Consider the following 26,330-nt stretch of genomic DNA (forward strand, 5'->3'; position numbering starts at 1 on the left):
GGAGTAGCCATAGTATTCAACACAAAATAAGTCAATCTTCTTCAATGGCAGTCTCAAGTAGAGTGATGTGGGCAAATATGAGAATGGGGAACTGGACAATGAGACTTATTTGTGCCTATGGTCCCACAGAAGGTTCTACTAAGGTAAAAGTGGAGAAATTTTATGATGCTTTAGAAAAAGCAATTGACACAATGAAAAAGGAAAAGTTGGTCCTTGTTGGGGATTTGAATAGCAGAGTAGGAAATGATTGTCAGACATACAAAAATATTTTGGGAAAATTTGGAGAAAAGAGCAAAGCTAATAATGGCAAATACCTGTTGGATTTCTGCTCAGGACATGGACTGGTCATTACTAACATGTTTTTGTTGGACCATCACCATGTTCCAACATAAAAATGTGCACAAATTCACATGGAGAGAAGAGACAAGGAATAAGAAGTCTCATTGCCTATGTTATTGTTGATAGTGATGTTTTTTGACTGGTGCAGGACACCAGAGTGTACAGAGGATTTGAAAGCGATCACTATTTAGTCTTGAGCAGGATAAAACTGAACTTCATATTGAAAAGAATGACATGTAAGAAAGTTTTAAAGCAAATAAAAGTTGATCAGCTCTCAAATATGAACTGTAGACTAACATACACAAAGATTATTGAAGAAAAAATGAAAGAGTTTCAGAACAGGAACCAAACCTTGGAGATTCAATAGCAAACCTTGAAGAAAACCTTGATTGATTCAGCCAGAGAGGCATCTGGTGTGGTTGTCTACAAGGATAGAAAAATCAGGACTTCATGGTGGACACAGGAAGTTAAAGAGGCAGTGAAGGGAAAGAAGAAATCATAGTAAAAGTTCCTGGCTAATATGTCAGCTTTTTCTCTTAGAGAATACAGAGACAAATGTAAGAAAGCAAAACATTGTGTAAAACTAGCTAAACAAAGGTCATGGGAGGACTTTGGGAAGAACATAGAAAATAAATATGAAGAAGGTGTCAAGATATTCCGGGGGTTGTTGAAGAAGCTTAGAAATGGAGGAAAGAGGGCTGTAAAAGGAGTTAGAGATGATAAAGGTCACATGAAAACAGGAGAAAAAAAGATATCCTTGAAGTATGGAGTAATTACTTCGAAAACTTGCTAAATGAAACAAGCAGTGAGAGCACAGTGGTAAAAAACACTCAACAGGCACACAGTCAGCAATACATATCCATACTTGAAGTAGAAAAAGCCATCAAAGGCTTGAAATGCAGAAAGGCAGCAGGAGATGATATTCGGCCAGAAATGCTGAAGTATGGTGGTATAAAAGTCTTACAGTGGCTGCACTGCATAGTTCAGAAAGCCTGGACATAGGGACGAATTCCCGATGATTGGAGTAGAGCTCTAATAGTGCCCATATATAAAAAGAGAAATAAAACTGAATGTGAGAATTACAGAGGTATTTCCCTACTGAGTGTTCCTGGCAAGATTTATGCCAGTACAGTAAAACCCTGAAGTTACGCGGTAGGTGGGACTAACAAAAAACACGTAAGTCAAATTCGCGTAACTGTGGGTATAATTTTGCATGTAATTTATATATACAAACATACAACTGAGACCAAAGGTTTACAAAAACACCTATATTTTTAAAGAAATATAATCATAATTGCAGTTTTTCGAAAAAAAAAAAAAAAGTTATTTCAATGTCGATGGTTTCATAAAATATAATAGATTTGTCTGACAGCATGTCTTTTTCTTGTCATGCAAAATTTCTTCATAGCAATCTAATGATTTTTTTATTCCTTGCCTTGTGGCTACAATTCGTTCCTCGTTAGAATCTTTGTCCTCCAAAATCTGTAAACCTTTCTTTTATGATTGTTCTTACTGTGGATTCCTGTAGATCAAACTTCTTTCCATGCCTCACAAATTTTCATTCAGCCTTCAAAATCATTAATAATGTAGAGTTTTGTTTCCAAAGTCAATGTTTTTCTTTTCTTGCTAGCTGTAGAAGAATCTGACTTGCTTCTTTTGGATGGCATTATTTTTTATGTGATAAAATTTTTATCAAGAACATAACATTAAACAATCGGAAGGTTTGTAGACTAAAAAAATCGTGTATGAATGGAAAACATGTGAAACAAGCCAGTGCTTGTTCACAGCATGTGCGACACTGGCAAATGCGGCCGGCGCATGAAAGATACAACTAGTGGTGATGCGTGAAGGGAATACGTACATATAAGAAACCGCGTAACTCCGGATTCGCGTAAGTCGGGGTATGACTGTATACGTGAGCAACAGATGAGAAGAATTGTGAAAGAAAAGCTTGGTGTAGAACAAGCTGGATTCAGTCAAAATAGAGGCTGTCAGGATCAGATCTTCACTTTACAAATAGTTGAGAACGCATGGGAATATAACAAAGATCTGTATTTAAGTTTTGTCGATCTGGAAAAGGCATAGGACAAGGTACCAAGAGAGAATCTATTCAATACACTACAGTTATATGGTGTCAATGGGGCATTATATCAAGCAATACTTAGTCTTTATTTGAGTTGCAAGTCAGCAGTTAGAATTGAAGGAAGTACAGGAAGATGGTTTAATGTTAAATCTGGTGTGAGACAAGGATGTACATTATCCCCTCTGTTATTCATTATCTATATGGATCACATTATGAAGCAAAGTGGTACTAAACATGATATCAGAATTGGAGATGTTAATGTATGCTCTTTGTTTTATGCGAATGACGTTATACTTCTAAAAAATCTGCTACAAGTTTGCAAGATTCCCTTACTAAATTGAATAACTGCTGTAATAGATATGGTATGAAGGTCAGCAATAAAAAGACAGACAATGAAAATAGGTAGAGTCGTTGAAAATATCAACTGTGTTGTGAATGGAAAACCTGTGGAACAAGTAAAACATTTCAGCTACTTAGGCCCGATTTTTAGTGAAGATGGTAAATTAAATATGGAAATAGACAACAGAATCAACAATGCTTGTATGGTAGGAAGTCAATTGAATAAATTCATATGGAATAAGAGAGAAATAAACTCTGAACACTAAATTAGCTGTATACAAGACAGTGTTCAAACCAGTTTTAACTTATGAATCTGAGAGCTGGGTCATAAATAAAACACTTGACCAGACTAGAGACCGCAGATATAAGAGTTCTGAGAAAGATTATAGGCGTGAACAGATGGCATCAATGGCAATATCATATTAAAAACAAGGATAGTAGGAAAGAACTTGACATTGTTGGCATCCAGGAATGCATTAGCAGAGCTAATCTCAGGTGGTATGGTCACGTAAACAGAATGGGCGAGGAAAGATTAGCAAAACAAGTGTTGTCTGCCAGGTTGGCAGCAAAACAACCCAGAGGAAGACCAAGATATAGGTGGATTGATACGGTACAAAGTGCCTTAGACAATAGAAATATAAGATCTGATAATATTGGAGTCTTGACAAGTATCAGATTAATTTGGAGGAAAATTGTGGATAGGAAGTTAGTAATGATGTAAATTTTCATGTAGTACTATCATATCCTCTATACCCCTTGAGGGTACATGTCAGGAATTTGATGATGATGAGGTTCTACTTTTAGATTGTTTCCTCCTCTTTTATATCCCCAGCATGCTTAAAAAATAGCAATAGTGTCAAGTCCTGCACTGCAATTTTCACCAGTCAGCAGGCATTTGAAAATGTTAGCCTTCAAGATAGCCTCCATTTTTTTTTTTTTTTTTTGTTAATTCACCTAACACAGAAGAATATAGTGCAATAAGACAACCTGAAAAGCCATTCAAAAAGGTTTGGTGATAAAATTACATAGAAAATAAGTTTGTTTGGTTTTTTTATTTTGGTAAATAAAATATTCCATATTGCTCTTTACATTTAGAGGGAAATCTTAACATGTTGAACTTAAACATGAAAAAATAGTAATCATTTAAGCTGATTTTTGAAAATAACTGGCTGGTAAGGTGGTTATAATTAGGAAAAGTAATACTTCTTAGTGAGAAATAACTTATGGAACCCAAACATAGTTGTAAAAATAAACACCTGCTTACGTTCATTAAAATTAAGAAACAAATTTTAACAAAAATTAATGCATGCATAAAATTTACATTTTTAGAAGATTTTTATGATATGGATTCAATATTTATAAGTTAAAAAATAAATAAATAAATCCCCGAATGCAAATAACTGCATATATAAGAGTATTTAAGCTTTATACTCTGGATATTTTAAAAAATATCACAAATTGTGCCTTGAAATTTTGGAAACAAAAAAATGGCACAATGCATGGTTGATATTGGAGGAATTTCTTTCCACTGCTTTTGTAATCATTTATACAGAAAATAACTTCTCTAATGCAGACACACATGAAGCATGGAAACGTTGAATTATTTAATATAAATAATTCAAATGAATTATATTAAATAATTCATTTGAATTTACATTAAAAAAATTACTTTTATACCTTTTTATATTTTGTAAATGACCAAGTTCTGCAATTTAATTATTCTTAGCAGTTGAAATGCTTATAAATCAGTTAAACTAGTATTGGTGAATTATAAATTCAATTATATTTTATGCACTTCCTATAAATGCCTGAAGAGCATGATTAAAACCGCTGTTTCAATCAAGACAGCTCAAAGAAAATGCACTATTTAAAGAAATTGTTCTGACCCATATTCAAAAAGAGGAATCACCAATTCCACTCAAACTGGAAATAGTGAAATGACTGACCAAAGAGTGTATCATATCCTAACTGCACAAAAAAGCCATGTTTCTTGATTTATGTCAGTATTAATTTAATTTTAATTATTTAATTATCTATTTCCCTGATAATCTAAATAGTAAGATATTAAAACAGTATAGTAAATCAAAAAGGAAACAGTATACAATAACCAGTTACCCACTTCCACGAATTTATACTTAATAAACCCCACTACCTTGTGTGTGTGTATCGGCACAAGGAGCAGTGATTCTGGAAATTGATGACCCACAGGTGAATGCTGGGGTTGACCCCATAGTTGAAACCATGGCAACCAATGAAGACCACTCTGCTGAGAAGAGCAGTGTAGAGCTGAGATGACCACAACACTAGAAGTATGTGATTGTTGAGGAGAGATGAGGACTAACTAGAAGGAGGAGGAGGCTGTTGACTCGCCACAGTTGATGACATGAGTAGATGTATGTTGAGTCAACCCAAGAAGCGTTGAGTAACTAGCCGAGTTTTACGTGAGAGAGGCTGCTTTAGCCTACAAAACATAAGTCAGGTAAATAAGTTTCATTCAAGTTACATAAAAACTAAAATTCTTTTAAAATATAATATGTCAACTGATTTTATAGCCTTTTGATTGTCTTGGGTGCAAATGAACATCTTTTAATGGCAAAAAGACTTACATCACATTGGAAAATTCTCTCCAAAAAAAAAAAAAAAAAAAAAAAAAAAAAAAAAAAAAAAAAAAAAAAAAAAAAACTTACTGAGTTTTTAATCATTTACACATGTGATGTTCAGTGTTAATAAAAACTAAGCAAAACAATATGGATATTGAATATTATAATAGTGCAATATCAAAAGTTGCAACTTTAATGCAACTACTCATAAGAGTATCAAGTTCATAACAGAAAATCAACTCTCAAGAGAAACATTTATGTATATAACTTCACCTGGATTGACGTCGTCTACTGTATTTGCAATCTCTGGCAAAGTGTCCCCTCTCACCACATTCATAACATCTTTCCTCAGGATTTCTAGGTGGTGGACGATAAGTATGTCTTGATTTACCAGTCGAAAGCTCCACACGAACACGTCTTCCACACAGCATCCTGAAAAAGTAAAAAGTAAAATGATGAAAATGACATTTCACAAACATGTCTTTTTGTACCTCATAACATTTGACTCAGAATAAATTTGCATAAATGCATACCTGGAATGCAAATTAAACAATCTGCAAACATTTCAGATGATATACTCTGCGATTTAAACTACTTTGCCAAGTGCAAGAAATTCAGATACGAAATGGACTAAAGTTATATAGCCTTAGCCTAAGCCACAGATGGCGAACTTATGGCACGCGTGCCAGAGGTGGCACATGAACGATTTACAGGTGACATCCTTTTATACGCTTATAAATTATTAAGCCTTTTTTTTTTTTAATTGTTACAATACGCACAGTTAAATTTTGTTTTACACGAGAGAGTAGCTATGAAGACGTGCATATGATTGATGCGGTATTAACAAAAGATCGCGTGATCGCAAAGACAACAGACTATTGTTGTGTTGAAATACTAATTCTCTTCAACCGAATTCTATAACATCTGAAACTGTCATAACATTCACTATATATTTCTTAGTTTTAACACATTCACGAACGGGTGTCATTTGTCGTTCCGACGGGACTTCTCATTACCAGTGGGCTCAACTCACACAAAGTTTCAACCCTTGGTTGAATTTTAATGCTGCTTATTTGAGCTGGCAGACAAACTCACACATGCATTATATTGGCATGTTTCAATTCGTGGTAGAATTTTATTTGAGGTTTGTGATCTGTCATAATGACATCGAGAATTTCAAATGCAATAAAACAAACACTTATTTCATGTAATTGAAAAATTGGACAACAGTCTTTAGTTAGATACTGTGTTTCTGATGCAACATGTTTTGCATGAGTCTATACAGCATAGTTTCTGTGAGAGGGGACATGCGATTCATTAGTTAGCATCGTTTTTATTCCAGCTGTCTGTAATTGCACCATTTGTTGAGAAATATATTACACAGACTGCAAAAGACTGTACCTTATTCAGGTATACAATATTTTCCTATACCAGTTGCCAAAAGGTGTCACACTTCCAACATCTTTCCCTAATCCAGAGCAATTGAATAATAAGGTGTGAAAATATGACTTCTGCATTACTTCAACCTTGGTATCACTTCTGGGTCTGGCTCCCACTGAAGAGACCTCAATAAAGGTCAAAACCAGTCTGGTAGTACTGAATAGCATTATACATGGCCACAAGGAGATGTGCTTTGCATTATGGGATATTAAGGCAAGTGAAGCGAAGTCAGTCCACCTTTGCCATGAGTTGCCCTAGTCCTGAAGATACTTCAGGCACAAACTTTGTTTGCTTACACTTGAACAAAGGATTAAATTAAATAAATAATTTATAGTCTAACCAAGTGAAAAAAGTTCCAATGTTCAAACATTTTTTGTGTGTGAGATATATGCAAAACTTTTTAATGTCTTTTTTCATAAAGTAAAATCAGCAGGCCTGTCGCCAGATTAGATCGCACCCTGAGGCAAACAATTAAATATCGCCCCTGATGGATTATAAGACAAAAATATAAGAAAATCTCCGAATGCTATTTTGTTTTTATTACAAGAGAAACATTAACACAAAACAATTACATAATTACATTAATTATGTGTTTGCTCTACAGGGATATCACACAATAAAACTGTTTTTAAACTCTAAATTTAAATAGGCTATGTCTGCCTCTATCGATATAGAGGCCAACCAATCTTTCTTTGGTCACTGCTCTTCGCAAATAATTTTTAATCAGTTTAAGCTGAAAAAACTTCTTTTTGCACTTGCTAAGCTAGCAGGAATTATTAGCATAGCGATGGTGCCTTCTGCGACAGAACGAGTGCCCTTATTAAGGTGCGCCGTGAGTCAGGCTACCTCTATGCTACACCCTGTCGACGGTACTGAAAATCAGGGGTTTGAGTTATACTCGAGGACAATATTCGAGTAAATACAGTAAGTGTTTCACCGACAAGTTGACATCCTGCTGCTGCTTCCCCTGCTCAGCTGACTTCTATGGTGAGTTACAATGCATAAATATTTTTCTCATTGCCGTTTTCTTTTCTTTTCAAACGAACATCATTAAAATCAATTTAATAATACAATAATCAATTTTACATTGAATAATATTATAAATAAAATAAAATATTTATAAAATTATAAATAATTATTTATAAATAAATAAATTAAGTTAGATTAATTTTCTAATTTTCTATTAATTTTTTCCCTATTAAAAACTGCCTGGCACTTCAGCAACTCGATTGATAAATTTTTGGCACGGGCTGCCACGTCAGCAACCGATTTGTAAATTTTTGGCACGCGCACATAAAAAGGTTTGCCACCACTGGCCTAAGTATTCCCCGGCTAAGGTTAGAAATGCAGTTTTCAAAAGACCTTAACAGACTTTACATTCCAGTATTTGCAAGTGTGAATCTTCCATCCATTAGGCCAGTCATCATCATCAGTTGCATCAGTCTTGGGACTGGTAGCTCAGCAGCAATTTCCTCCATTCCACTCTGTCATTGGCTTTCTTCTTAACCTCCTGGTAACTCCTCAAACCCGTGCTGTCTTTGACTTGGTCAAGAAAGCTTTTCCTTGGTCTGCCTCTTCTTCTTTTCCCCTCTATTTTGCCTTCAGTTATTCTTTTCACAAGTCCATGTCGAAGTATATGTCCAAACCACCTATCCCTTCTAATTTTGATCGATTTTATTAGAGTTCTTGTTTCATTTATCTCTCCCAGGACTTGTTGGTTTGATGTTTTTTCTGTCCATTTTATTTTGTTCATGCAATGCCTGCACCACATTTCAAAAGCCTGCAATCTTCTTACATCTTCTCTGCCTAGAATCCAGTTTTCACATCCATACAGTGCAATGCTCCATATCAATGTCTTTACTAATTTTTTTTTCAATTGTAGGTTGAGGTTTCCTGTTAAAATGCTTTTCATCTTAGAGAATTAGGCTTTTGCATTGTTTATTCTTGATCTTATGTCTTCTCTTGTTCTGCCATCTTCTGTTATTAGGCTTCCTAAATATTTAAAGCTTTTCACTTGTTTTATTTGTTCCCCGCTGATGTCTATATGCTCTGTATTGATAGGGATTTTGCCTGTAACAATGATTTTAGTCTTATCTGTGTTGATTTTCATTTTATATTTTTCAAGGTTATTATTTAGTAATTCTAGCATTGTTTTTAACGTTCTTCTGTTTTCTGCTACAAGGGCTATGTCATCAGCAAATCGTATACACGACTTGCTCACCATTTATCTTTAGTTTCCTGAATGACCTTTTCAATATATAAATTAAATAAAAGTGGTGAAAGTATACATCCTTGTCTTGCTCCACTCCTGATATTTATTATTTTCTCCTTATCGTTGATTTTAATCCGTCCATTTTGATTTTTGTAAATTTGATAAATTATTTTCCTATCCCTCAAATCTATGCTGATATTATCAATGATGCCTCACTTTCTCTAAATCAAGGAAGCAAATGTAAGTATTTTGACTAAGGTCTAATCCTCTCTCTATTATTGTTCTTAAACAGAGTATTGCCCTTTTATTGTAATTAGGCCAGTAGCATAACTAATAGAAGCTACACAACTGGAATGACAAAAAAAAAAAAAAAAAGAGAAAAAAAAAGTGTGTGTGTGTGTGTATATATAAATTAACTGAGAGTTGGTGATGCATTAATATGAACCTTGAATGTAGGATTCAATAGTTTTTCAAATTGAAATTGTGGTTTTGCAATTGAAGAGCAACCTCTTTTCAGTCAGTTTTGAGTCTTAAGTGTTGAGAAAAGGGAATGTATGATAAGCAACTTCACTTACCCCCCCCCCATTAGCATTTTACGTTTACTTTCAGGTATACTAGATGAGTCATGCATAATTAAAATTTATTCTTATCTGTTAAATGCAAAAACAAAGCTTCTAGCTTCCATAGTTCAGTTGTATCAATGATGCCTCTGGTTGGATTTGACCAACCTGGGTTTTAAATCCCATCTAAGATGCAAAACCATTACCAGGTGAAGGTGATTTTCCATTTCCCCACCTCATGCAGGGTTTTTTCCTGCTGAAAAGATGGGGTTTTTGATCTCACAAAACACAAACTTAGTAGAATATATGCAATTTCCAGCAAATACAGATAGAGTCAATGACCTTTTCATAAACACGAAAAGGACTTCTTAAATGCCAAGTTACTTAGTTGTGACAGGCTATTGAGCCTACTAAAAGATGGGATAGAAGAAAGTTCCAGGCAAGTTGAGTCTGCTCTTAAAAAATGCTGCATATAAGCAGATAAAATAACCTTGAAGATTTTTGGAAGAATATAGATGAAAAATATTTTAAAATGATATTTATAATTGAAACTAAATTAATAAGACTAAGAAAACAAACAGAATTTCAATGAAAAATCAGCAATAAAAAATAAACAAAAAATTACAAATAGATAAAAACTGCATTGACAATGGAAAATGAAAACTATTTTGGCACAATTTTTACTGGAGATAAATTAAATATGTAAATAAATGACAAAGATGTGGTAGGGAGGCAGCTGGAATAAGAAAAATTTGCTAATACACTAAATTGGCAATACACAAGATAGCATTTTAAACATAGGTATACTTATAGATCTGAGAATGGGCAAGAAATATAACAGATGATCAAAGGCTAGAGTATCATATCAAAAATGAAGGGGATAGAATAACTTGACACTATTGGCATTCAACAATATGCAAGCATGTATTTGCTGTCCTGATGACAGGAAAAAGATCTTCTCAGAATATCTTATCCTGTCTATAAGTACTAATGAAATATAGGTTTCTTCCCTTTTGTGGATGGAATTTTCATTTAAAAAAAATAACAGAAACCACACGGCACATTAATGTATATTACATTTGTGACTTTTTTTTTATGTAGTATGATATAAAACAAGCATCAGAAATTGATGAGATATCGGTAACCCATAGAATTTGTCTAGCTGTTCAACCAGCCCTGAAATTTATTAATTGCATTTCTCTTTTGGTATGATTCTTTTTTTCTCTATTTTTCTCATGCCAGAGCATATTATCAATCCATTTTGTGATCTGTTAATCTGAACGTAAGCAGAGAAAGATTGAAACACAATGTCTGCATTGGCTTATTGGTAACTATTCCATAGTCCTCTGGCTGAATTTTTTTTTTTTAAATGAAGACTTCAGGCATTTCCTTTTATGTTGTTTACCTTTATAAACATATTTTTCCTTTAGAAGGCATCTATTTGGCTAGTCAACTCACTTTTAAGGGCTGCCTCTGCATTATGAAGTAAATATCTTTGATGATGAGACAATGACATCATTAAATATTGTGCTGATGTGCTGCGTTCAACTAAATACAAGTTTTTGTCCTAGTCTTATTTTCAATTAATTTCTTTATTCAGATAAATCAACCATAAAATTGTAATTCTAAATGCTTCAACTCTCCCACACTTAAGGCTAATGTTCCGATTGTTTTACCTAAACTCTATCATAGCTTTGATTGCAAACCCAAGAAATGCTATGTTACGATGCATAAAGCTAGAATATTTTCATGTTTAGCATTATATAATGCTACACTTGTAAACCTTAGCAAGTTGCATTAAGCCATAACTAAAATTTATTCTGATGGGTCAACATTCTCCCTCATTGAATACCATCAGGCAGTCAAACCAAACTGTTTGCAATGGTTTATTGTAACTAACAATTTATTTATATTAATTTTAATAATTCTAATTTACCAAAATTTCAACTATCATAGCATTTATTCTACCAAGAGACCAGGTGATGCAACTTGATATAAAGCTAGTCATGGATTTTTTTTTTTTTTTTTTTTTTTTTGTCCCAATTCATGCAAGATTTCAGTGATCCAAATGAACCAGTTTCTGTTCCATTGACACAGCATAAGCAGAAGGATGAGAATAGCACAACATAAGTAACAAAAATTCCAAGAACTGCCTTCTTGCAGAAATAAGTTTCTTTCTGAAAAAGAAATGGCTAAAAATGATAACTAAATAAAAAAATAATGGCTGACTTATATAACTTAACATTACAGATAACCCTGAACAGACAGAAACAGCCTCCTTATATTTATCCAGGCACAGATCAACTATTTGGTAAGTTTTTATTTCACCTATATGACAATGTACGTGATAGGATATCACTGTATCGTGAAATGTCTTGGTACCCCATTTGGCTGCAATAAATACCTTTTGTTTCAACTTCACAATACAAATACTTTATTGTAATGAGAATCACTGAAATTGGTCTGCTATTTTTAAGATACAGATTTAAAAGGGTCTGGTTGACCAGCTGATGTATTATGTCAAATGCCTTTGCAAAGTCATAGTCTTAGGAAGAGGGATAATAACCTCCCTATCTTTACTTGTCAATGTGCTCTTTAGCATCCAAGGAATCCTCTCAGCTGCCAACTCTTGCAATACGTTCTCTGAATTTCAAATCTCCACCATCACCTCCAGATGAGGTCCCAATCGACTGACAGGGCAACAAACTACTCATTTGTTTATGATACTCCCAGCATTCAGGTAGACATAAGCTACTTACATTCTTTTTGTATAGTCATGTCCAGTCTGCATGCATGGCACAGTTGAACAACTTGAAGATCTATGTTATGTATTGTCTTCTTATGCAGACATCTTTACAGATGCTTGATTTTGAATATAAAATTATTCTCTCCTCAATCATTTCAATAACATCCATTCCCATCATTAGTTACATAAGTGTCACCCTTACACGCAGATCCTCATCATAATTCAGTTTCTCTGAGTTAGGCCTCATACCAATTAATTTTTCAAGATATGATAAATGCATTGAAGTGTAGGCCATCCCCTCTTACACAAATCCATTCTTTCCTCAGGCACTCGACATATACAAAAACTTGCACCCATTCTTTCTACACAGCCTATACATTGAATCATTTGCAACCATAGCCCTTGTTAACTCATTTCTATCCTATCTAGATAATACACTTACAATTTTCACTTTCTCACTCTTGCTTCTTCCAACAACCTTTTCATATCCTCTCTCATACTGAATTTATTGCTAATTTAAGTTGTGCTATTTGAATTACGGTCTCTTTTGCTTTACTTTTTTATTTTCAATTGCATGTACTACATTTTTAATTTTTAAATTCTAGGAAAAGTTGAATTTATAACCACCAGTTTTAAACAAGCTTAAACACCAATATTTAGAATTCAAAGAGCAAGCAATATCTTGGCTCTCTTCAATTTGATATATATTTATTCAGGACATTGTACCAATCTGCTCATGATCTGTCGATACCACATATAACTTTTGTTTTCTTCCTGGTAGTCCATTCTCTGTCTGAAATATCAAATAACACATTAACAGGGAGAAACTGACTGCCAATAAGTAAACAGGGTCCTGGGCATCACTTGTTGCAGGAGGATAGAAAAAAGCACTTAGTGATCGGTGATGCTTTTATTTTTTCATCCATTTTATTCATTCAAATGAACGTTGATAGAGCCTGTTATCTCCAGGTGTAGTGCTGGTCTTGAGGGAAAAATTTGTTCTGCCCTGTTGGATACAGTTTGAAACTTACCAGTTTCTGGACAGGATGATGTGAAGAGGAAATCATCTGTTTTGTGAGCATTCAAGAAGGCTGAAGTCGCTTCTTTATTCAATTTCAAATGGTAATTCAGGCAGATGTTACGAATTGTAAAACACCTTAAGCAATAACAACAAAAAGCCGAGGGCTATAATGTTAACAAATATTTTCTACATACCTAACAACCAGACTTTGGGTTTGAAGGAGTAAATTTAGTTTTAAAATTTCTAAAGGTGTTGAAAGGGTTAAATAATCAACTTACTGCTTTTATCAATAAAGCAAATATATAACCCCCCCCCCCAAAAAAAAACATGACTGATTCTAGCAATGAGATATCACAACTTAGTCATCTTCATAATTTAAAAAGTAACTTACTTTCCATCTAAAGCACGTACAGCATCTCTGGCATCTCTTGAATCTTCAAATTCAATAAATGCAAAACCCGGTGGATTCCTTGCTACCCATACATTTCTCAAAGGACCATAATAACCAAAACAATCTTCTAATTCATGTCTGGTACCACTATTACCAAGATCCCCAACATAAACCTTGCAATCCAAAGGGCAGCCACTTCTATATCGTGACATTTCTGAAAAAAAAAAAAAAGTTATACTTTTAACTTAATATTTTAAACTTATTTTAAAATTTTAGATCATCTTTGACTTAACGGTAACTCAATGCATTCCTAGCAAAAGGTTGTATCACAAGACACAGACGAACTGAAAAGGATACTCAGAATAACTAAAATATTAAGCAACTAGATGAGTATTATTCGGTTGACTGTGCTTTATATACACACACACATAATAAACCAAAAGGATTAAGCCAGGTAATGAAGAAAAACTACAAAAATTCAAAGATATTAATAATCAAAGTTACAAAATATTTAACTCATACTACAAATCATTCATTCCTGTTGGGTGTTCATTCAGCGATGAACTAGCTGCAGGTATAAGCTAGTCATCAAGTAAAAAATATCATATTGGAGGCTTAATGAAGTGAAGAGCACTGAAAAATTATTAAAAATAGTATTTAATTCTTTGAATATTTTCTCGGTCCAAGACATCTTAGCACTAACTACTGGAAGTGATGATGGCCTCGAATGTTAACTGGGATCTCAAAGTATTAACGTTTCCCATATTTTGGAAAGTTACTTCTACAACCATATTTAAGATGTAATTAAAAAACAAAACAAACAAAAAAAAAATCACTTGCATGTCTTTGAATTTCAAAGTTGAAAGACAACAATTGTGTACTGAATAACTTTTTGGCTAACTAGTTTTTAATTCCTAGTTTATTTTTAATTTTTTAAAGAACTTATGGATTGCCACCAATCCAAAAAGAATTCTTTTACACCAAATCATAAAACATTTAGCAAAGCTGAAAAGAATCATACTACTTTGGAATGAAATTGCCTTTCTAAAGGGAATAAGGAATTTTTGGAAAAATATCTAGGAACTGTCAGTTTTGTGTTCCTCAAATTTGTATCCATACGATTATTCGCTGTCAACATTGCCCTTACCTTAAGACCAGACGAAAAAGGAGGACCGGCATGGGTCAGCAACCAGCTATAAAAACGTTCTGCCCAAAATAAGTCAAATCAAGATTTAGCAACTTCTTTTTCTCTGAAAAGCAAGACTTTTTTTTTTTTTGGCCCCAACTTTTAACTAATATAAAAATGCATTTTTTAAAATGCTTGTTTCAAACAGATTTGAATGTTCCTTGTAAATGAGACAGCACCATCATCTTAAGCTGTGAGAAACTGGCAAGGGCACAGCAAGTAGTTTGTAGTTTAGACAGCTCACAGAATTAGAGAATATGGGTCATTATAAAAAAAAAGGAAAGAATTAGCGACATCACCTACATAGTTAATAATTAATATTCTGTATACAGGATGGAAGGGAAAAATTCAGATACTGGTAATGGATAAGTTGATATATCGTGAAAAGTCAATTACACAGAATGGTATAGTGATTGCAGTAGACATGAAGGTTGGTTAGAGTGAAGGATTAATGATTAATTAAAGATTAACTGTAGATGATTTACAGTTACAGAATATATAAAAAATTAAATAAAACAGATTATAGTTGATCTTAAAAAGGAAAGGAATGAAAAAAATTAATATAGTAAAATTTGAAGAATCAACAGTAAATAAAAATAGAAAATGACTCAATGATCATATATAATATATTTAATAATGAATATGTTTTATAAACATAAAAATATACACCGAGTGCAAGAGAGCAAAAATCAATAAGACGACTTTATAGCAAATGAAAAAGCAGAATCTCTTCCTACATGTTAGGAGAGTACTAGAAATAGATATAGATCATTTAGTGCAGGCAAAATTAAGGTTTCCACCAAATCTGGTTACAGAAAAATAAACTAGAGAAACAAAATCTAAATACAACGTAAGACAATTAAGTGATTTAAGTATAAGAATATATCAATAAATAACTAATAACTATTTAGTATTAAAAAAAAAATTAAAAAAGGCATTGAGATAGAATGGAACAATATGAAAGAAATTATTATATCAGCAGTACATGAAAGTAGAGAGACAAAAACAAAATTGCATGTATGGGACAAAGAAATCACAATCGAAAATAAAAAGCCAGCCAAGAAAAAAAAAAAATATATATATATATATATATATACAAAATAAAACCCAAGCTTATAAAATACTAAAGCATATGAATGCAGATATAAAAGAAACTGCAAATATAAATTGCATTAAGTAAATAGTAAAAAATTAAATTACATCAAAAACTTTGATGTAATTTAAGCAAAATAACTGAAATGATATGGTAACAATGAAAGGACAACCTAAGTAAAATAAATGATAAATAAGAAGAAATGAAATAAACTCTAAACTGTATAAATTTGCTGGGAAAAAAAAAAAAAAAAATTCAGAGATCAAAATCTTTAAATAAAATACAGGTAGCCTCATATAACGCGGGTGTTACGATCCATAGAAATGCCGTGTTATGCGAGACTCAGATCACATGGAAAAAGTAGGGTTTGGTTCTGAAGTCGTTTTTTTTTTAATTATATAAACAACAATGACATACCCAACAAAAATAAATTTATTTAATTCTTGCAAGTTAAGAAAACATATAAACTATGAAACAAACATATAGCATAAACTAAACTTATAAAATTACAAATTACATGAACTTCGCTGCACATAATAAAGTGCATATTTTAATCATCATCACCGTCTTCAAAATGAAGATTTCGTAATGTTCTTTATTTATGAGTGACCGGACGTCATCATCACTTGAAATCTCTTGGACATACTTCAGTTGGTTTAGTTATCAAGAAGTTAGTAATAAGACCTTACTTACCACTATGCTGCAATTTTTTATTAAGTTCATAATATGAAGCTAAACAAATATCCAATTGTCTCATGAATTTTCCGGAGCGCTCTACTGAGGGATCATTATCCGTAAAATAGCTTCCTAACTTTCTTGCCAAGTCCAATCCTTCTACTAATTTCTTTAAACTGAATTTTTTAATGGATTCATCACAATCAGAATCTTCGGCAGAACTTTTCCCACCATTTGGTAGGATATAATCTATTATTTTTACCAGTTCCTCCTCATTTAAATTCATTTCCCCATCAATTAATTCACTAATTTCATTTTCAATCATATCGCAAAAGCCTCTAAGTAGCCATTACTATAAAAATAATTTTTTTACATAAAAAAAGCATTACATATTGTATGTAACTCACCAGAAAATAAAGTGTTCAGCTTGAGATTAACACACTTATGATTTTTAATGTGCTTTCCTCGCAGAAAACGAAGACAACTTTCAACAATAATTAACACTTTACACGGTAAACAATTGACATACATGCGTGCTAAAGGGTATTTCCCCTAATATAAACTCTTTACTTATCACTACCTGCGCAATACGGGCAGACACAAATTTAACGAAGATAAATTTTGATTTTTAAGTCGAGCGGTGAAAAATATATGAAAAGATAAAGAGTTACTACAATTTGTAAACCGCGTTATATCAAAACTGCACTGTATAAGTACCGCATTAAACAAGGGTTGCTACAATTTGTATACTGCGTTGTAGAAATACCACGTGATACGAGGGTTACCTGTATATAGAAATGGATAAATGTCAGTAGAATGGAATACAAGTACAGTAATACCTATATATAAAAAAAGGAAGATAAAAGAAAACCTGCTAATTATAAAAGGTATTAGTTCATTGAATATAAGCTACAAAATATAGTGGAATATTTAATGAAAAATTGAAAATATAGTGTAAAAATATTATTAGACTATCAAAATGGATTTTGAAAAGGGCAGTGTTTTGTTAATTCACCTTTTGTTTACAGATTATAAAAAAGCATTTGATAGAGTAAAAAAGACATTGATATTTACTCAGGAACATGATGATGCTAGGGATTTGGTGGTGGTGGTGGATAGGGAACTGAAATTCTGAGAGCACATTACAAAAATGGATAAAACAACTTGTAGGATTATAAGACTATTACACCTTTTTTATATAATCTTTGTCAAGTAGCTTTATTTTATCCTCCTACATGTTTCGCCAATCTTTCTATTGGCATCCTCAGGGAATACAAACTAGTAAGCTAAAATAAACTAGTAAGTTAAAATTGGCGAAACATGTAGGAGGATAAAATAAAGCTACTTGACAAAGATTATATAAAAAAAGTGTAATAGTCTTATAAATAATTGTCAAGAAAAAATTCAACATAATGAATTGTAGGATTATAGTTTGTCCACAGTTGAAAAAACCATAGCTGGCAGTGCCAAGAATCAATTCATGTTAAAGAGAAAAGAATAAGGAATGTATGAATTCGTCACCAACATGCAAAATCATGTGCTTTATAAGTAAAATTTTCCAAATGATATACAAGCAAAATAGTTAACACTTTAAAAACTAGAATGTTCATAGAAGAAAATCTAATTTTCTGACGTGTAATAATAAACATGCACCCCACGAAACGGACTGATTACCATATTATCGGATGGATTTGCTGTCTTCTGCCATGCGCAGAAATGTCGAGGGTTCTCTCATCTGTGGCCGAACTATACCTGGTTATTATTCAACTTTCAGCATCGATAAGGAGCCTCATATCTGGTTGTCTGGGTTTCTTGGAAATCTGGATGAGGTGAGTGGATTCAAATGAGAGTGACTAACAGGACTGTATTATGTTCTATATAAAAAGAGATTTAAGATGTGTAGGTTAGAGAAGTTGGTTGCTTGGCAGAAAAGTGGGGATATAAGTTGCTAAGGGGGGGGGTTATAGGACCAATGTGGACAAAATATTTCAGTACATGAATATGAGGAAAACTAAAGGTAATCAATCCATGGAAATTAAGTAAAGAGTGTGGTCTGTAAGGGAGCAAGGACTAGAATTTTTTGCATGGAGAGTGGTGAATGAGTGGAATAGACTGCCTGTCAGTTGTATGTGATTTGTCAATAAATGATTTCAGGGCAAAATATGACCCTGTACAGGTATTGATAATGGTTGAATAATGTTTATTATTATCTGAGACCTCCAGGGAGTCAAGGACTCATCGAGGGAGGATGTAAATTACCCAACTCAGCTATCATACCTTCCCTTGAATTCATGTCCCTAAGGGCAAATTATTCCACTCACTTGCTGCTCTCTGCGAGAAAAACCTAGCTCTTACCCCTTTCTTGACTGAAAACAACCTTAACGTCCATGGGTGCCCCCCCCATGTTCTCTCCCCACCTTCTATATAATAAAAAATTTCATCATTTGAAATGCTATAATACCAACTGGAAAGTTTATAGACCTCAATCATATCACCCCTCTTTCTCCTGTTAACCAGTCTGCAATCCACATACTCAATCTAAATCCTATAATCCAGATATAATCTTTGTAACTCTTCTTTGTACCCTTTCCACAGCTTCTTTATCCCCTTGGAACCCGAGAGACCAAATATGCGCACGGTAATCCAGGTGTGGTCTTATCAAAGCCTTATAAAGAGGCAAAATTACTTCCTTATCCTTGCATGTCAAGGTTCGCTTCAACATAAAAATTATCTTCAGAGTTGAATTTGCAACTTTTGCTATGTAACCTTTGAACTTTAAATTCTTATCCACCAATACACCAAGATCCCTTGCCTCTTCAGTTTCTTGTAGCATAACTCCACTAACATAATATGCCACTGGAATAATCATGCCACAGTGCATAACTTCACTTACTAACATTAAACTGACAGCCATTTTCGTTTGCCCACATTTCCAGTCTATTCAAATCATTTTGTAATTGCTGAATATCAGTAGCATCCCTGATTACCCTACATATTTTCGCATCATCAGCAAACAATAGCAAATCTGATGATAGACCCTGCGTGATGTCATTAATGTATAGATTGAACAATAATAGTCCAAGGACTGAACCCTGAGGTACACCACTGGTTATTTTTTTTTATATTTTTTTATTAATCTTTGTACTGGTTATGGGGAGTACTACCCTTACATCACTTCAAGACATTTCATCCCGACTTGATATAGGCTTAAGCCTTTACAAGACCCTATGCCAGTTCTAGTTATCATTGTAGTCATTCTCTGGTGGCAACGCCATGCCACCAGTGTGCCCTCAAGGAAAGAACTTTTATATCCTTCTGCGTAAGCCCAAGCTGTTTTAAGTCCTTATAACTATCTGCACTCCACATGCCATGTAAAGAGATGGTGGCGCTCCCCATGCTCCTCCTGTATCTTACTAACCAGATCTTGGTTATGTTTATAATAATTTACTTTATTATTATGGCTATAGGCTAGTGGGAGCCCAGTTCCCACCACCTGGGCATCAACTACCCAAATGTCACCATCTCTTTTAATCACTAAGTCTGGCCTACGAAAACACACGGAGGTCCTATAATGTGGCTCCACTGTAATCTCCCAACCTTTGTTCTTAAAGCAGTTGTTCAGAATGGAGACCACGGCTTCATGCCACCTCACGTGGATCCCATTGGTGCAGAAGCAACACTGGGCTATATGAGACAATGTCTCACTGTAGTGGCAGCCAGCCCTACAGTTGGAGTTGTCACTACCCCATCGAGCTGTGCAGGCTTGAATAGGCAGGGCATTGATCCTCGTCCTGATAAGGTCAATAAATCTGGCAGATTCACACCCACTGTATACCACTTTTTGATATCTGTCTGTTCACCTATCCCCTGATCTAAGTCAATAGATTATGTTCCAATTCCCATATTCTCCAGTTTATGCAACAGCCTATCGTGTGGTAGCCTTAGAAAAATCCAACATTATCATAGTGTATCTATTCCCTTTATCCAACTCAGCTATAACATTGTTATAAAATATGAGCAAATTGCTAAAACATGACCTTCCTTTAGTAAACGCATGCTGTTCCCTGCAGAATATAGAATGCTCGTCTACCCATTTCTGTATGCAAGTTCTTACCAACTTCTCTAAAATCTCCACTACCACACCAGAGATGTTAATGTCGGTAGTTACACAGTTTTTTCACCACCCTCGTGCAATGGAACTATCATACATTCCATCCATTCATGTGGTATCATTCCTGAGCTGATACTCAAGTTATACAAATGTGTGAAAGGCCTAGCCAATTCAGCTGAACATTCCTTTAACAAACAGGCAGATATTCCATCTGTCCCTATTGACAAATTCTTATCATCTCATTTTCATGAACCTCTAACTCTTCATCCAACGTAGCAGTAGCACTGTGCACCATGCTACATACACCTGGTTGATATATCTCTTAGCAAAGTGAGCACTCATTAGTCCTTTAACTGCTGAGCTACTAAATGACCAGTATGACTCTCCTTGCTGAATTATTTTCACAATTATAAAATATGAATAGTTACTATAATGTATTACACATTGAAAGTTCAAATCGAGTTAACTCTACTGTAGCAGTTAAAGGGTTAACTGAACAATCTCCTTAGTTTCTGACACTTGTGTACATCTGCATTCAATAAAGTTATTCTTCCACATTCATTCTTTCTTTTGCTTGTGGCATAATGATAAAATTCTTTTGGATTGCCTTTAGCTTGCATGGCCAATTTCTTTTCATACTCCGCTTTAGCTTGTCTCACAATATCAGGCCAAAAAATAACGAGTCAATACTCGTTATTTTTTAGCCTGAGCTTTATATATTTCATAACGCCTCTCACTCTTAATCTCATGATATTCTTTCCACACCTCGTGGATCTCTTGCTTAATAAGGCTGCACATCCATTTCACTCCCAACCTATTTATTCTTCGAACACAAGGGATACATTGAGATACTGCCTCATTCAAGCACTTTTTCAAAGATTCCCATGCATTGCTGACATTTTTTCCATTCAGTAACTGATACCATGGGACCAAAGATAGTATTCTTCTAAGTTGATCATAATTTCCTGCTTTGTATTTCGGCATGTAACTTGTTTTAATCGGAGCTTCAATACAAGTAAATACTTCCCAAGAAAGAACCGCGTGATCACTGTCACCATCTTCTCATCTTCCTTTTCCCCTCTTTTACCTTGCAGTGTCAAGGATTTATTAATCATCGGACCTCAAACCATTCACAGGATAAGGTGGTCAGCCCTATGCCCTGGTTTATCCTATGTCCGTAGTGTTAAGTTCTCAAGGCCAGTTTGCCTGCTTTGCAGGACGAAAAATCCCAGGATAAACTGGGAAAAAAACCCTACTGTTCATGCCCAAGACTAGCTAACTTGGCTATGGCTGAGGAAGATCCTTCAGCTCCTCACATCACTGACAGGAATCAAACCTAGGGCACTCCTTCCCCAGGCATATAGTTACGAAGCACACAGCCACTAGGCTAACTGCGTGGACCCTGTCACCAATTGGTGGCAAAATAGCCATATTCTCGACAGAGATCCCTTCTGACACTATGAGCAAATCCAACACTCTTTGACATCGAGTTTCTTCTTTCACATGCTGCTTGAGAAAGTTGTCTCGCAACAATTCAATAAATTCCTGTTCTTTCTTATCATGAGATTTCTCTTCTATCCAATCAATGTTTGGAAAATTAAAGTCACCCATAAGGCTAAATTGGTGATGCATTTCTTCGTCCACTACAACTGAGCTGCAAGGTCTGTAGCAATACCCCCACCATATATTTCATTCTGTTAACCTCCACACCAGATAAACTCAAACTCATCATTACATGGGACATTGTTACCACCGTTTTCTTGTATTTCTACCCTAACTGGACTTAAGTCACTTCATATCATTAGTAGCACCCCTCCTCCTCTCCTATCTCTTCTGTCATTCCTAAAAATAGATGTCTGATTTTGATAGCTAGGTTTCACTTATGCCACATCATATTCAATAAAGCAACAAATTCAATCTCTTTGTTTCTAATGCGCCTGGCATTTGTGTATAGACATAATAAATGACGAACCTAGCCTATTCTTATAATTAGATATACAATCTATTTGGTCTTGTTCTAGAATTTCCTCTTTTCCCTCCCCAGACATACTTAAAAAGTCCAAACCTAAAGCATATTTTTCCCACTCCTTCGCCACATACATAACCATGTTCAAAGGTATTCAAATCTTTATTATGTTTGTATACCATAGCTGAACTTTCACACAAATTTTTCCTATTCCTCCCTTGATCGTTTCCCTGACTCTCTCTGCATTGGGTCTCATATCAAGAAGTAATTTCTCCAGGTTTCTGATGCCAAATGAATTCAAGTGCAGGCTATCATTCTAATACAAATCTTTTATGCCAACAAACACATCCCACACATCTAAAAATCTTATCCGTATCGTCTACATAGCCTGCGCACGAAATCATTTGCTATCATGGCTCTCCTTAACTCAGTACTATCATATCTAGGTAGTAATCCTACAATTTTTACTCTCTCTCACTTAGATTTCTTTATAGGTCGGCCTTGTGCACTGAGTCCACAGACTCCATGGAGGGACCTGTATAATAATAACAAATACATTACAAAGAATAAATACACTTAATATTTTACTATGAGCAATACTGAATATGTACAAAAATAATGAAATAAAAATGTCTGAAAAACAATCTATAAGCCAACTAAGGAGTAAAACAGGTATGTCCTCTGTCTCCAACCCATTTTAATATTTACAAGTTAAATTATTTAAGTTATTAAATTAAATAACTCAGATATAGAAATTTTCCAGAATCATAATATAAATACATTTGCAAATGATCACGTAATATGAATCAGTAGATCCAGTGGATGAGTTTTTTGGATGTGTGGAATGAGTTGACTTAAATGATGTGATATCAGAATGTTTCCTGAGAGTTCATAGAATAAACAGGGTAGGAGTCAAATGGATGTGTAATCTTATTAAGCAAGAGATTCGTAAGAAAAGGTTGATGTTGAAGGAATAGCGTGTGTATAAGGATGATGTCAGTTATGATAATTATAAGCAACAGGCCAGAAGAATCACAAGTGTTGTGCAGAAAGCTCAGTCCAAGTATGAAAAGAAACTAGCTCTGCAAGTTAAAAACAACCCAAAAGAATTCTATCAATATGCTAAGTAAAAGAAAGAGTGAATTCGAACGAGTAACTACTGAATGCAGATGGTATGTTACATCACTTCTGCCATTTTGCTAAAAGCTATCAACCTGGTATATGCAACATTGAACTCACTGCTATCTCTTCACCGTATGAGGAAACTCATGTGGATGAGGAGGAAGTAAGAGCTGTTGCACAAACTGAATAAGAATTCTGCAATAGAATTGATGGGATATCAGCATAGGTGCTAAAAGTGTTCAGCTGAACTGGCTATTCCCTTGACCAGGCTATATAATTTGAGTCTCAGAACAAGGAAGATTCCACAGGAGTGGAAATAATGTATGGTAATCCCATTGCACAAGGGTGGAGCAAAGACTAATGTATCAGACTATCGGCCAGAGTAGTGGTGAAGATTTGGGAAAAATTGGTTATGGCTCATATTCAGAAATGGGTTGATAGAGCATCTACTTTGCAATGAACAGCACAGGTTTACTAAGGGGGAAGGTCATGTTGTAGCAAATTGCTAAAAGAACAGAACAGGGAAGATTTCACAGGAGTGGAAAGAATATATGGTCCCACTGCACAAGGGTAATGCAAAGACCAATGTATTCACCTATCAACCAATCAGTATCTCAGGAGTATTTTTGAAAAATTGGTTATGGCTCGCATTCAGAAATGGGTTGGTAGAGAATCTACTTTGCAATGAACAGCATAGGTTGACTAAGGGAAGGTCATGTTTAAACAACTTGCTTACATTCTATAATAATACTACCACTGAGACAAGGAAAATGGATACATCATGATACTTTGGGATTTTGCTAATGCTTTTGATAGAATACATGGAATACTGTTGCATAAATTGGAGAATATGGATTCAATTATAAACTATTGGCATGGATAAGAGGATGGCTGACTGACATACCAAAAAGTTGTATATGGTGGGTGTGAATCTGCAATAATCAAGGTAACCAGTGGTTTGCCTCAAGGATCAGTCCTTGGTCCATTGTTACTCAATCTGTACATTAATGACATTGGAAAGGATTTGAAATGCATACAGCTATTTGCTGATATGCAGTACTTGAAAAATAATTTGAATAGGTTGGAATTGTGGTATGTGAAAACACTGTCATTTCAGTGTTAATAAATAAAGTCATGCGCTTTGTTGTGATTAGATATCCAATGTCGTATTATATTGGTGGGATTATGCTTGAAGAAATTGATGAGGCTAGGGATCTTGGAGTTTTTAGTACAGGAAGTTGAAGTTCAAGGGTCATATAGCAAAAACTGTAAATTCAAATCAGGGAATAATTGTAATGCTGAAACAAACCGTGACATATGGATTGCCAGTGGATGTTGTGTGCAAGTAGCGTGAATGAATTCAAGAACGTATGACAGCTAGTATGAATAGCATGGCCTCTCTTGATAAGTTCCTGACTGCGTGGAGGTCTGTCTTAATAATAACAATATCAGATAAGATAATTTATAAAGAGCAATATATAATTTAACATTATAGTAGAACAGTTTGGAATGAACATATAGGTAAAACTAAAACAATGGCATTTTGTGGAAAATTGCAGTTAGAAGTAAAATAGTTATTAATAACAAAATAATAGAACAGAGAAATAATTTTAGTTATCTTGGATTTGAAATATATGACAGGAAAAAAAAATTAAAAACTTCAAAATTTTTAGATTATAAGCCTGATAAATAAAGTGCTGCTCAATCCAAATATATACAAAAAAGAAGCATGCTTAAAAATATAATTTAGTAGTACCTACATTATTATATGGCAATGCAATCTGGGCAATTAGTAAAATGAGATTCATAAAAATTACAAAATACACATTAGAAAAAAGGAAAGAAGATATTTTAAAAGAACTAAAAATAAAATCAATAGAAGAAAAACTAAACAAATATAAATGACCAACATCTGATATCCTAAACAATTAATAAAATATAAGCCAGTTGGAAAGAGAATGTGTAGACCTTAAATGAGGATATCAAATTAAAAATGAGACCTGAACAGATAAGATCTATATCTGTATTTAGCATTATGATGACTCGCATTGTAAAATGCAACTCTTTTCACCACACTTGTGCAATGGGATTATCATACATCCTTTCTACTCCTATGGAATTTTACGTGTTCTAAGACTCAAAATTGCACAGCCATGTTGACATCCAATTAGTCCCCAATGCAGAATTCTTATTCAGTTTATGAAACAGCTGTACACCCTACTTATATATCTAAATTCATCTAGTGAAAATATTGCATTCAGCTCCATGTTGTATACACAAGGTTGATAGTTATTTTTTTTTTTTTTTTTTTAGCAAAATGGGCACATTCAGCTGAATAACCTCTGCATCTACTACCCACATATCTTCATTCAGTAGAATTTCATTTCACATTCATTATTTCTTTTACTTGTAACAGGCTACTATGACAGTAATAGTACAATGAATA

The 26,330-nt window shown here is 34.1% G+C and overlaps 1 protein-coding gene across 2 annotated transcripts in view; it reads right to left on the reverse strand.

The window, feature by feature from the left end:
- Positions 1-26,330, reverse strand: part of LOC150105890 (serine/arginine-rich splicing factor 7-like) — a 47,832-nt gene that overhangs the window by 19,121 nt on the left and 2,381 nt on the right. Inside the window, exons 2-4 of one of the 2 annotated variants that reach the window (XR_016548461.1) lie at positions 13,732-13,945; positions 5,635-5,793; positions 4,914-5,222 (exon numbers count right to left, since the gene is read on the reverse strand). Coding sequence is in view for 1 of the 2 variants with exons in the window: in XM_090394384.1 (XP_090250510.1) it covers positions 5,635-5,793; positions 13,732-13,943 (371 nt within the window). In the remaining variant the exon portion in view is untranslated. The remainder of the gene's footprint in view (positions 1-4,913; positions 5,223-5,634; positions 5,794-13,731; positions 13,946-26,330) is intronic. The other variant, XM_090394384.1, reaches the window with a different exon arrangement.

Source organism: Typopeltis vanoorti, chromosome 6 (assembly GCF_054136105.1).
Source record: "Typopeltis vanoorti isolate ZY-2024b chromosome 6, IOZ_Tvanoo_1.0, whole genome shotgun sequence".
NCBI lineage: Eukaryota > Metazoa > Arthropoda > Arachnida > Uropygi > Thelyphonidae > Typopeltis > Typopeltis vanoorti.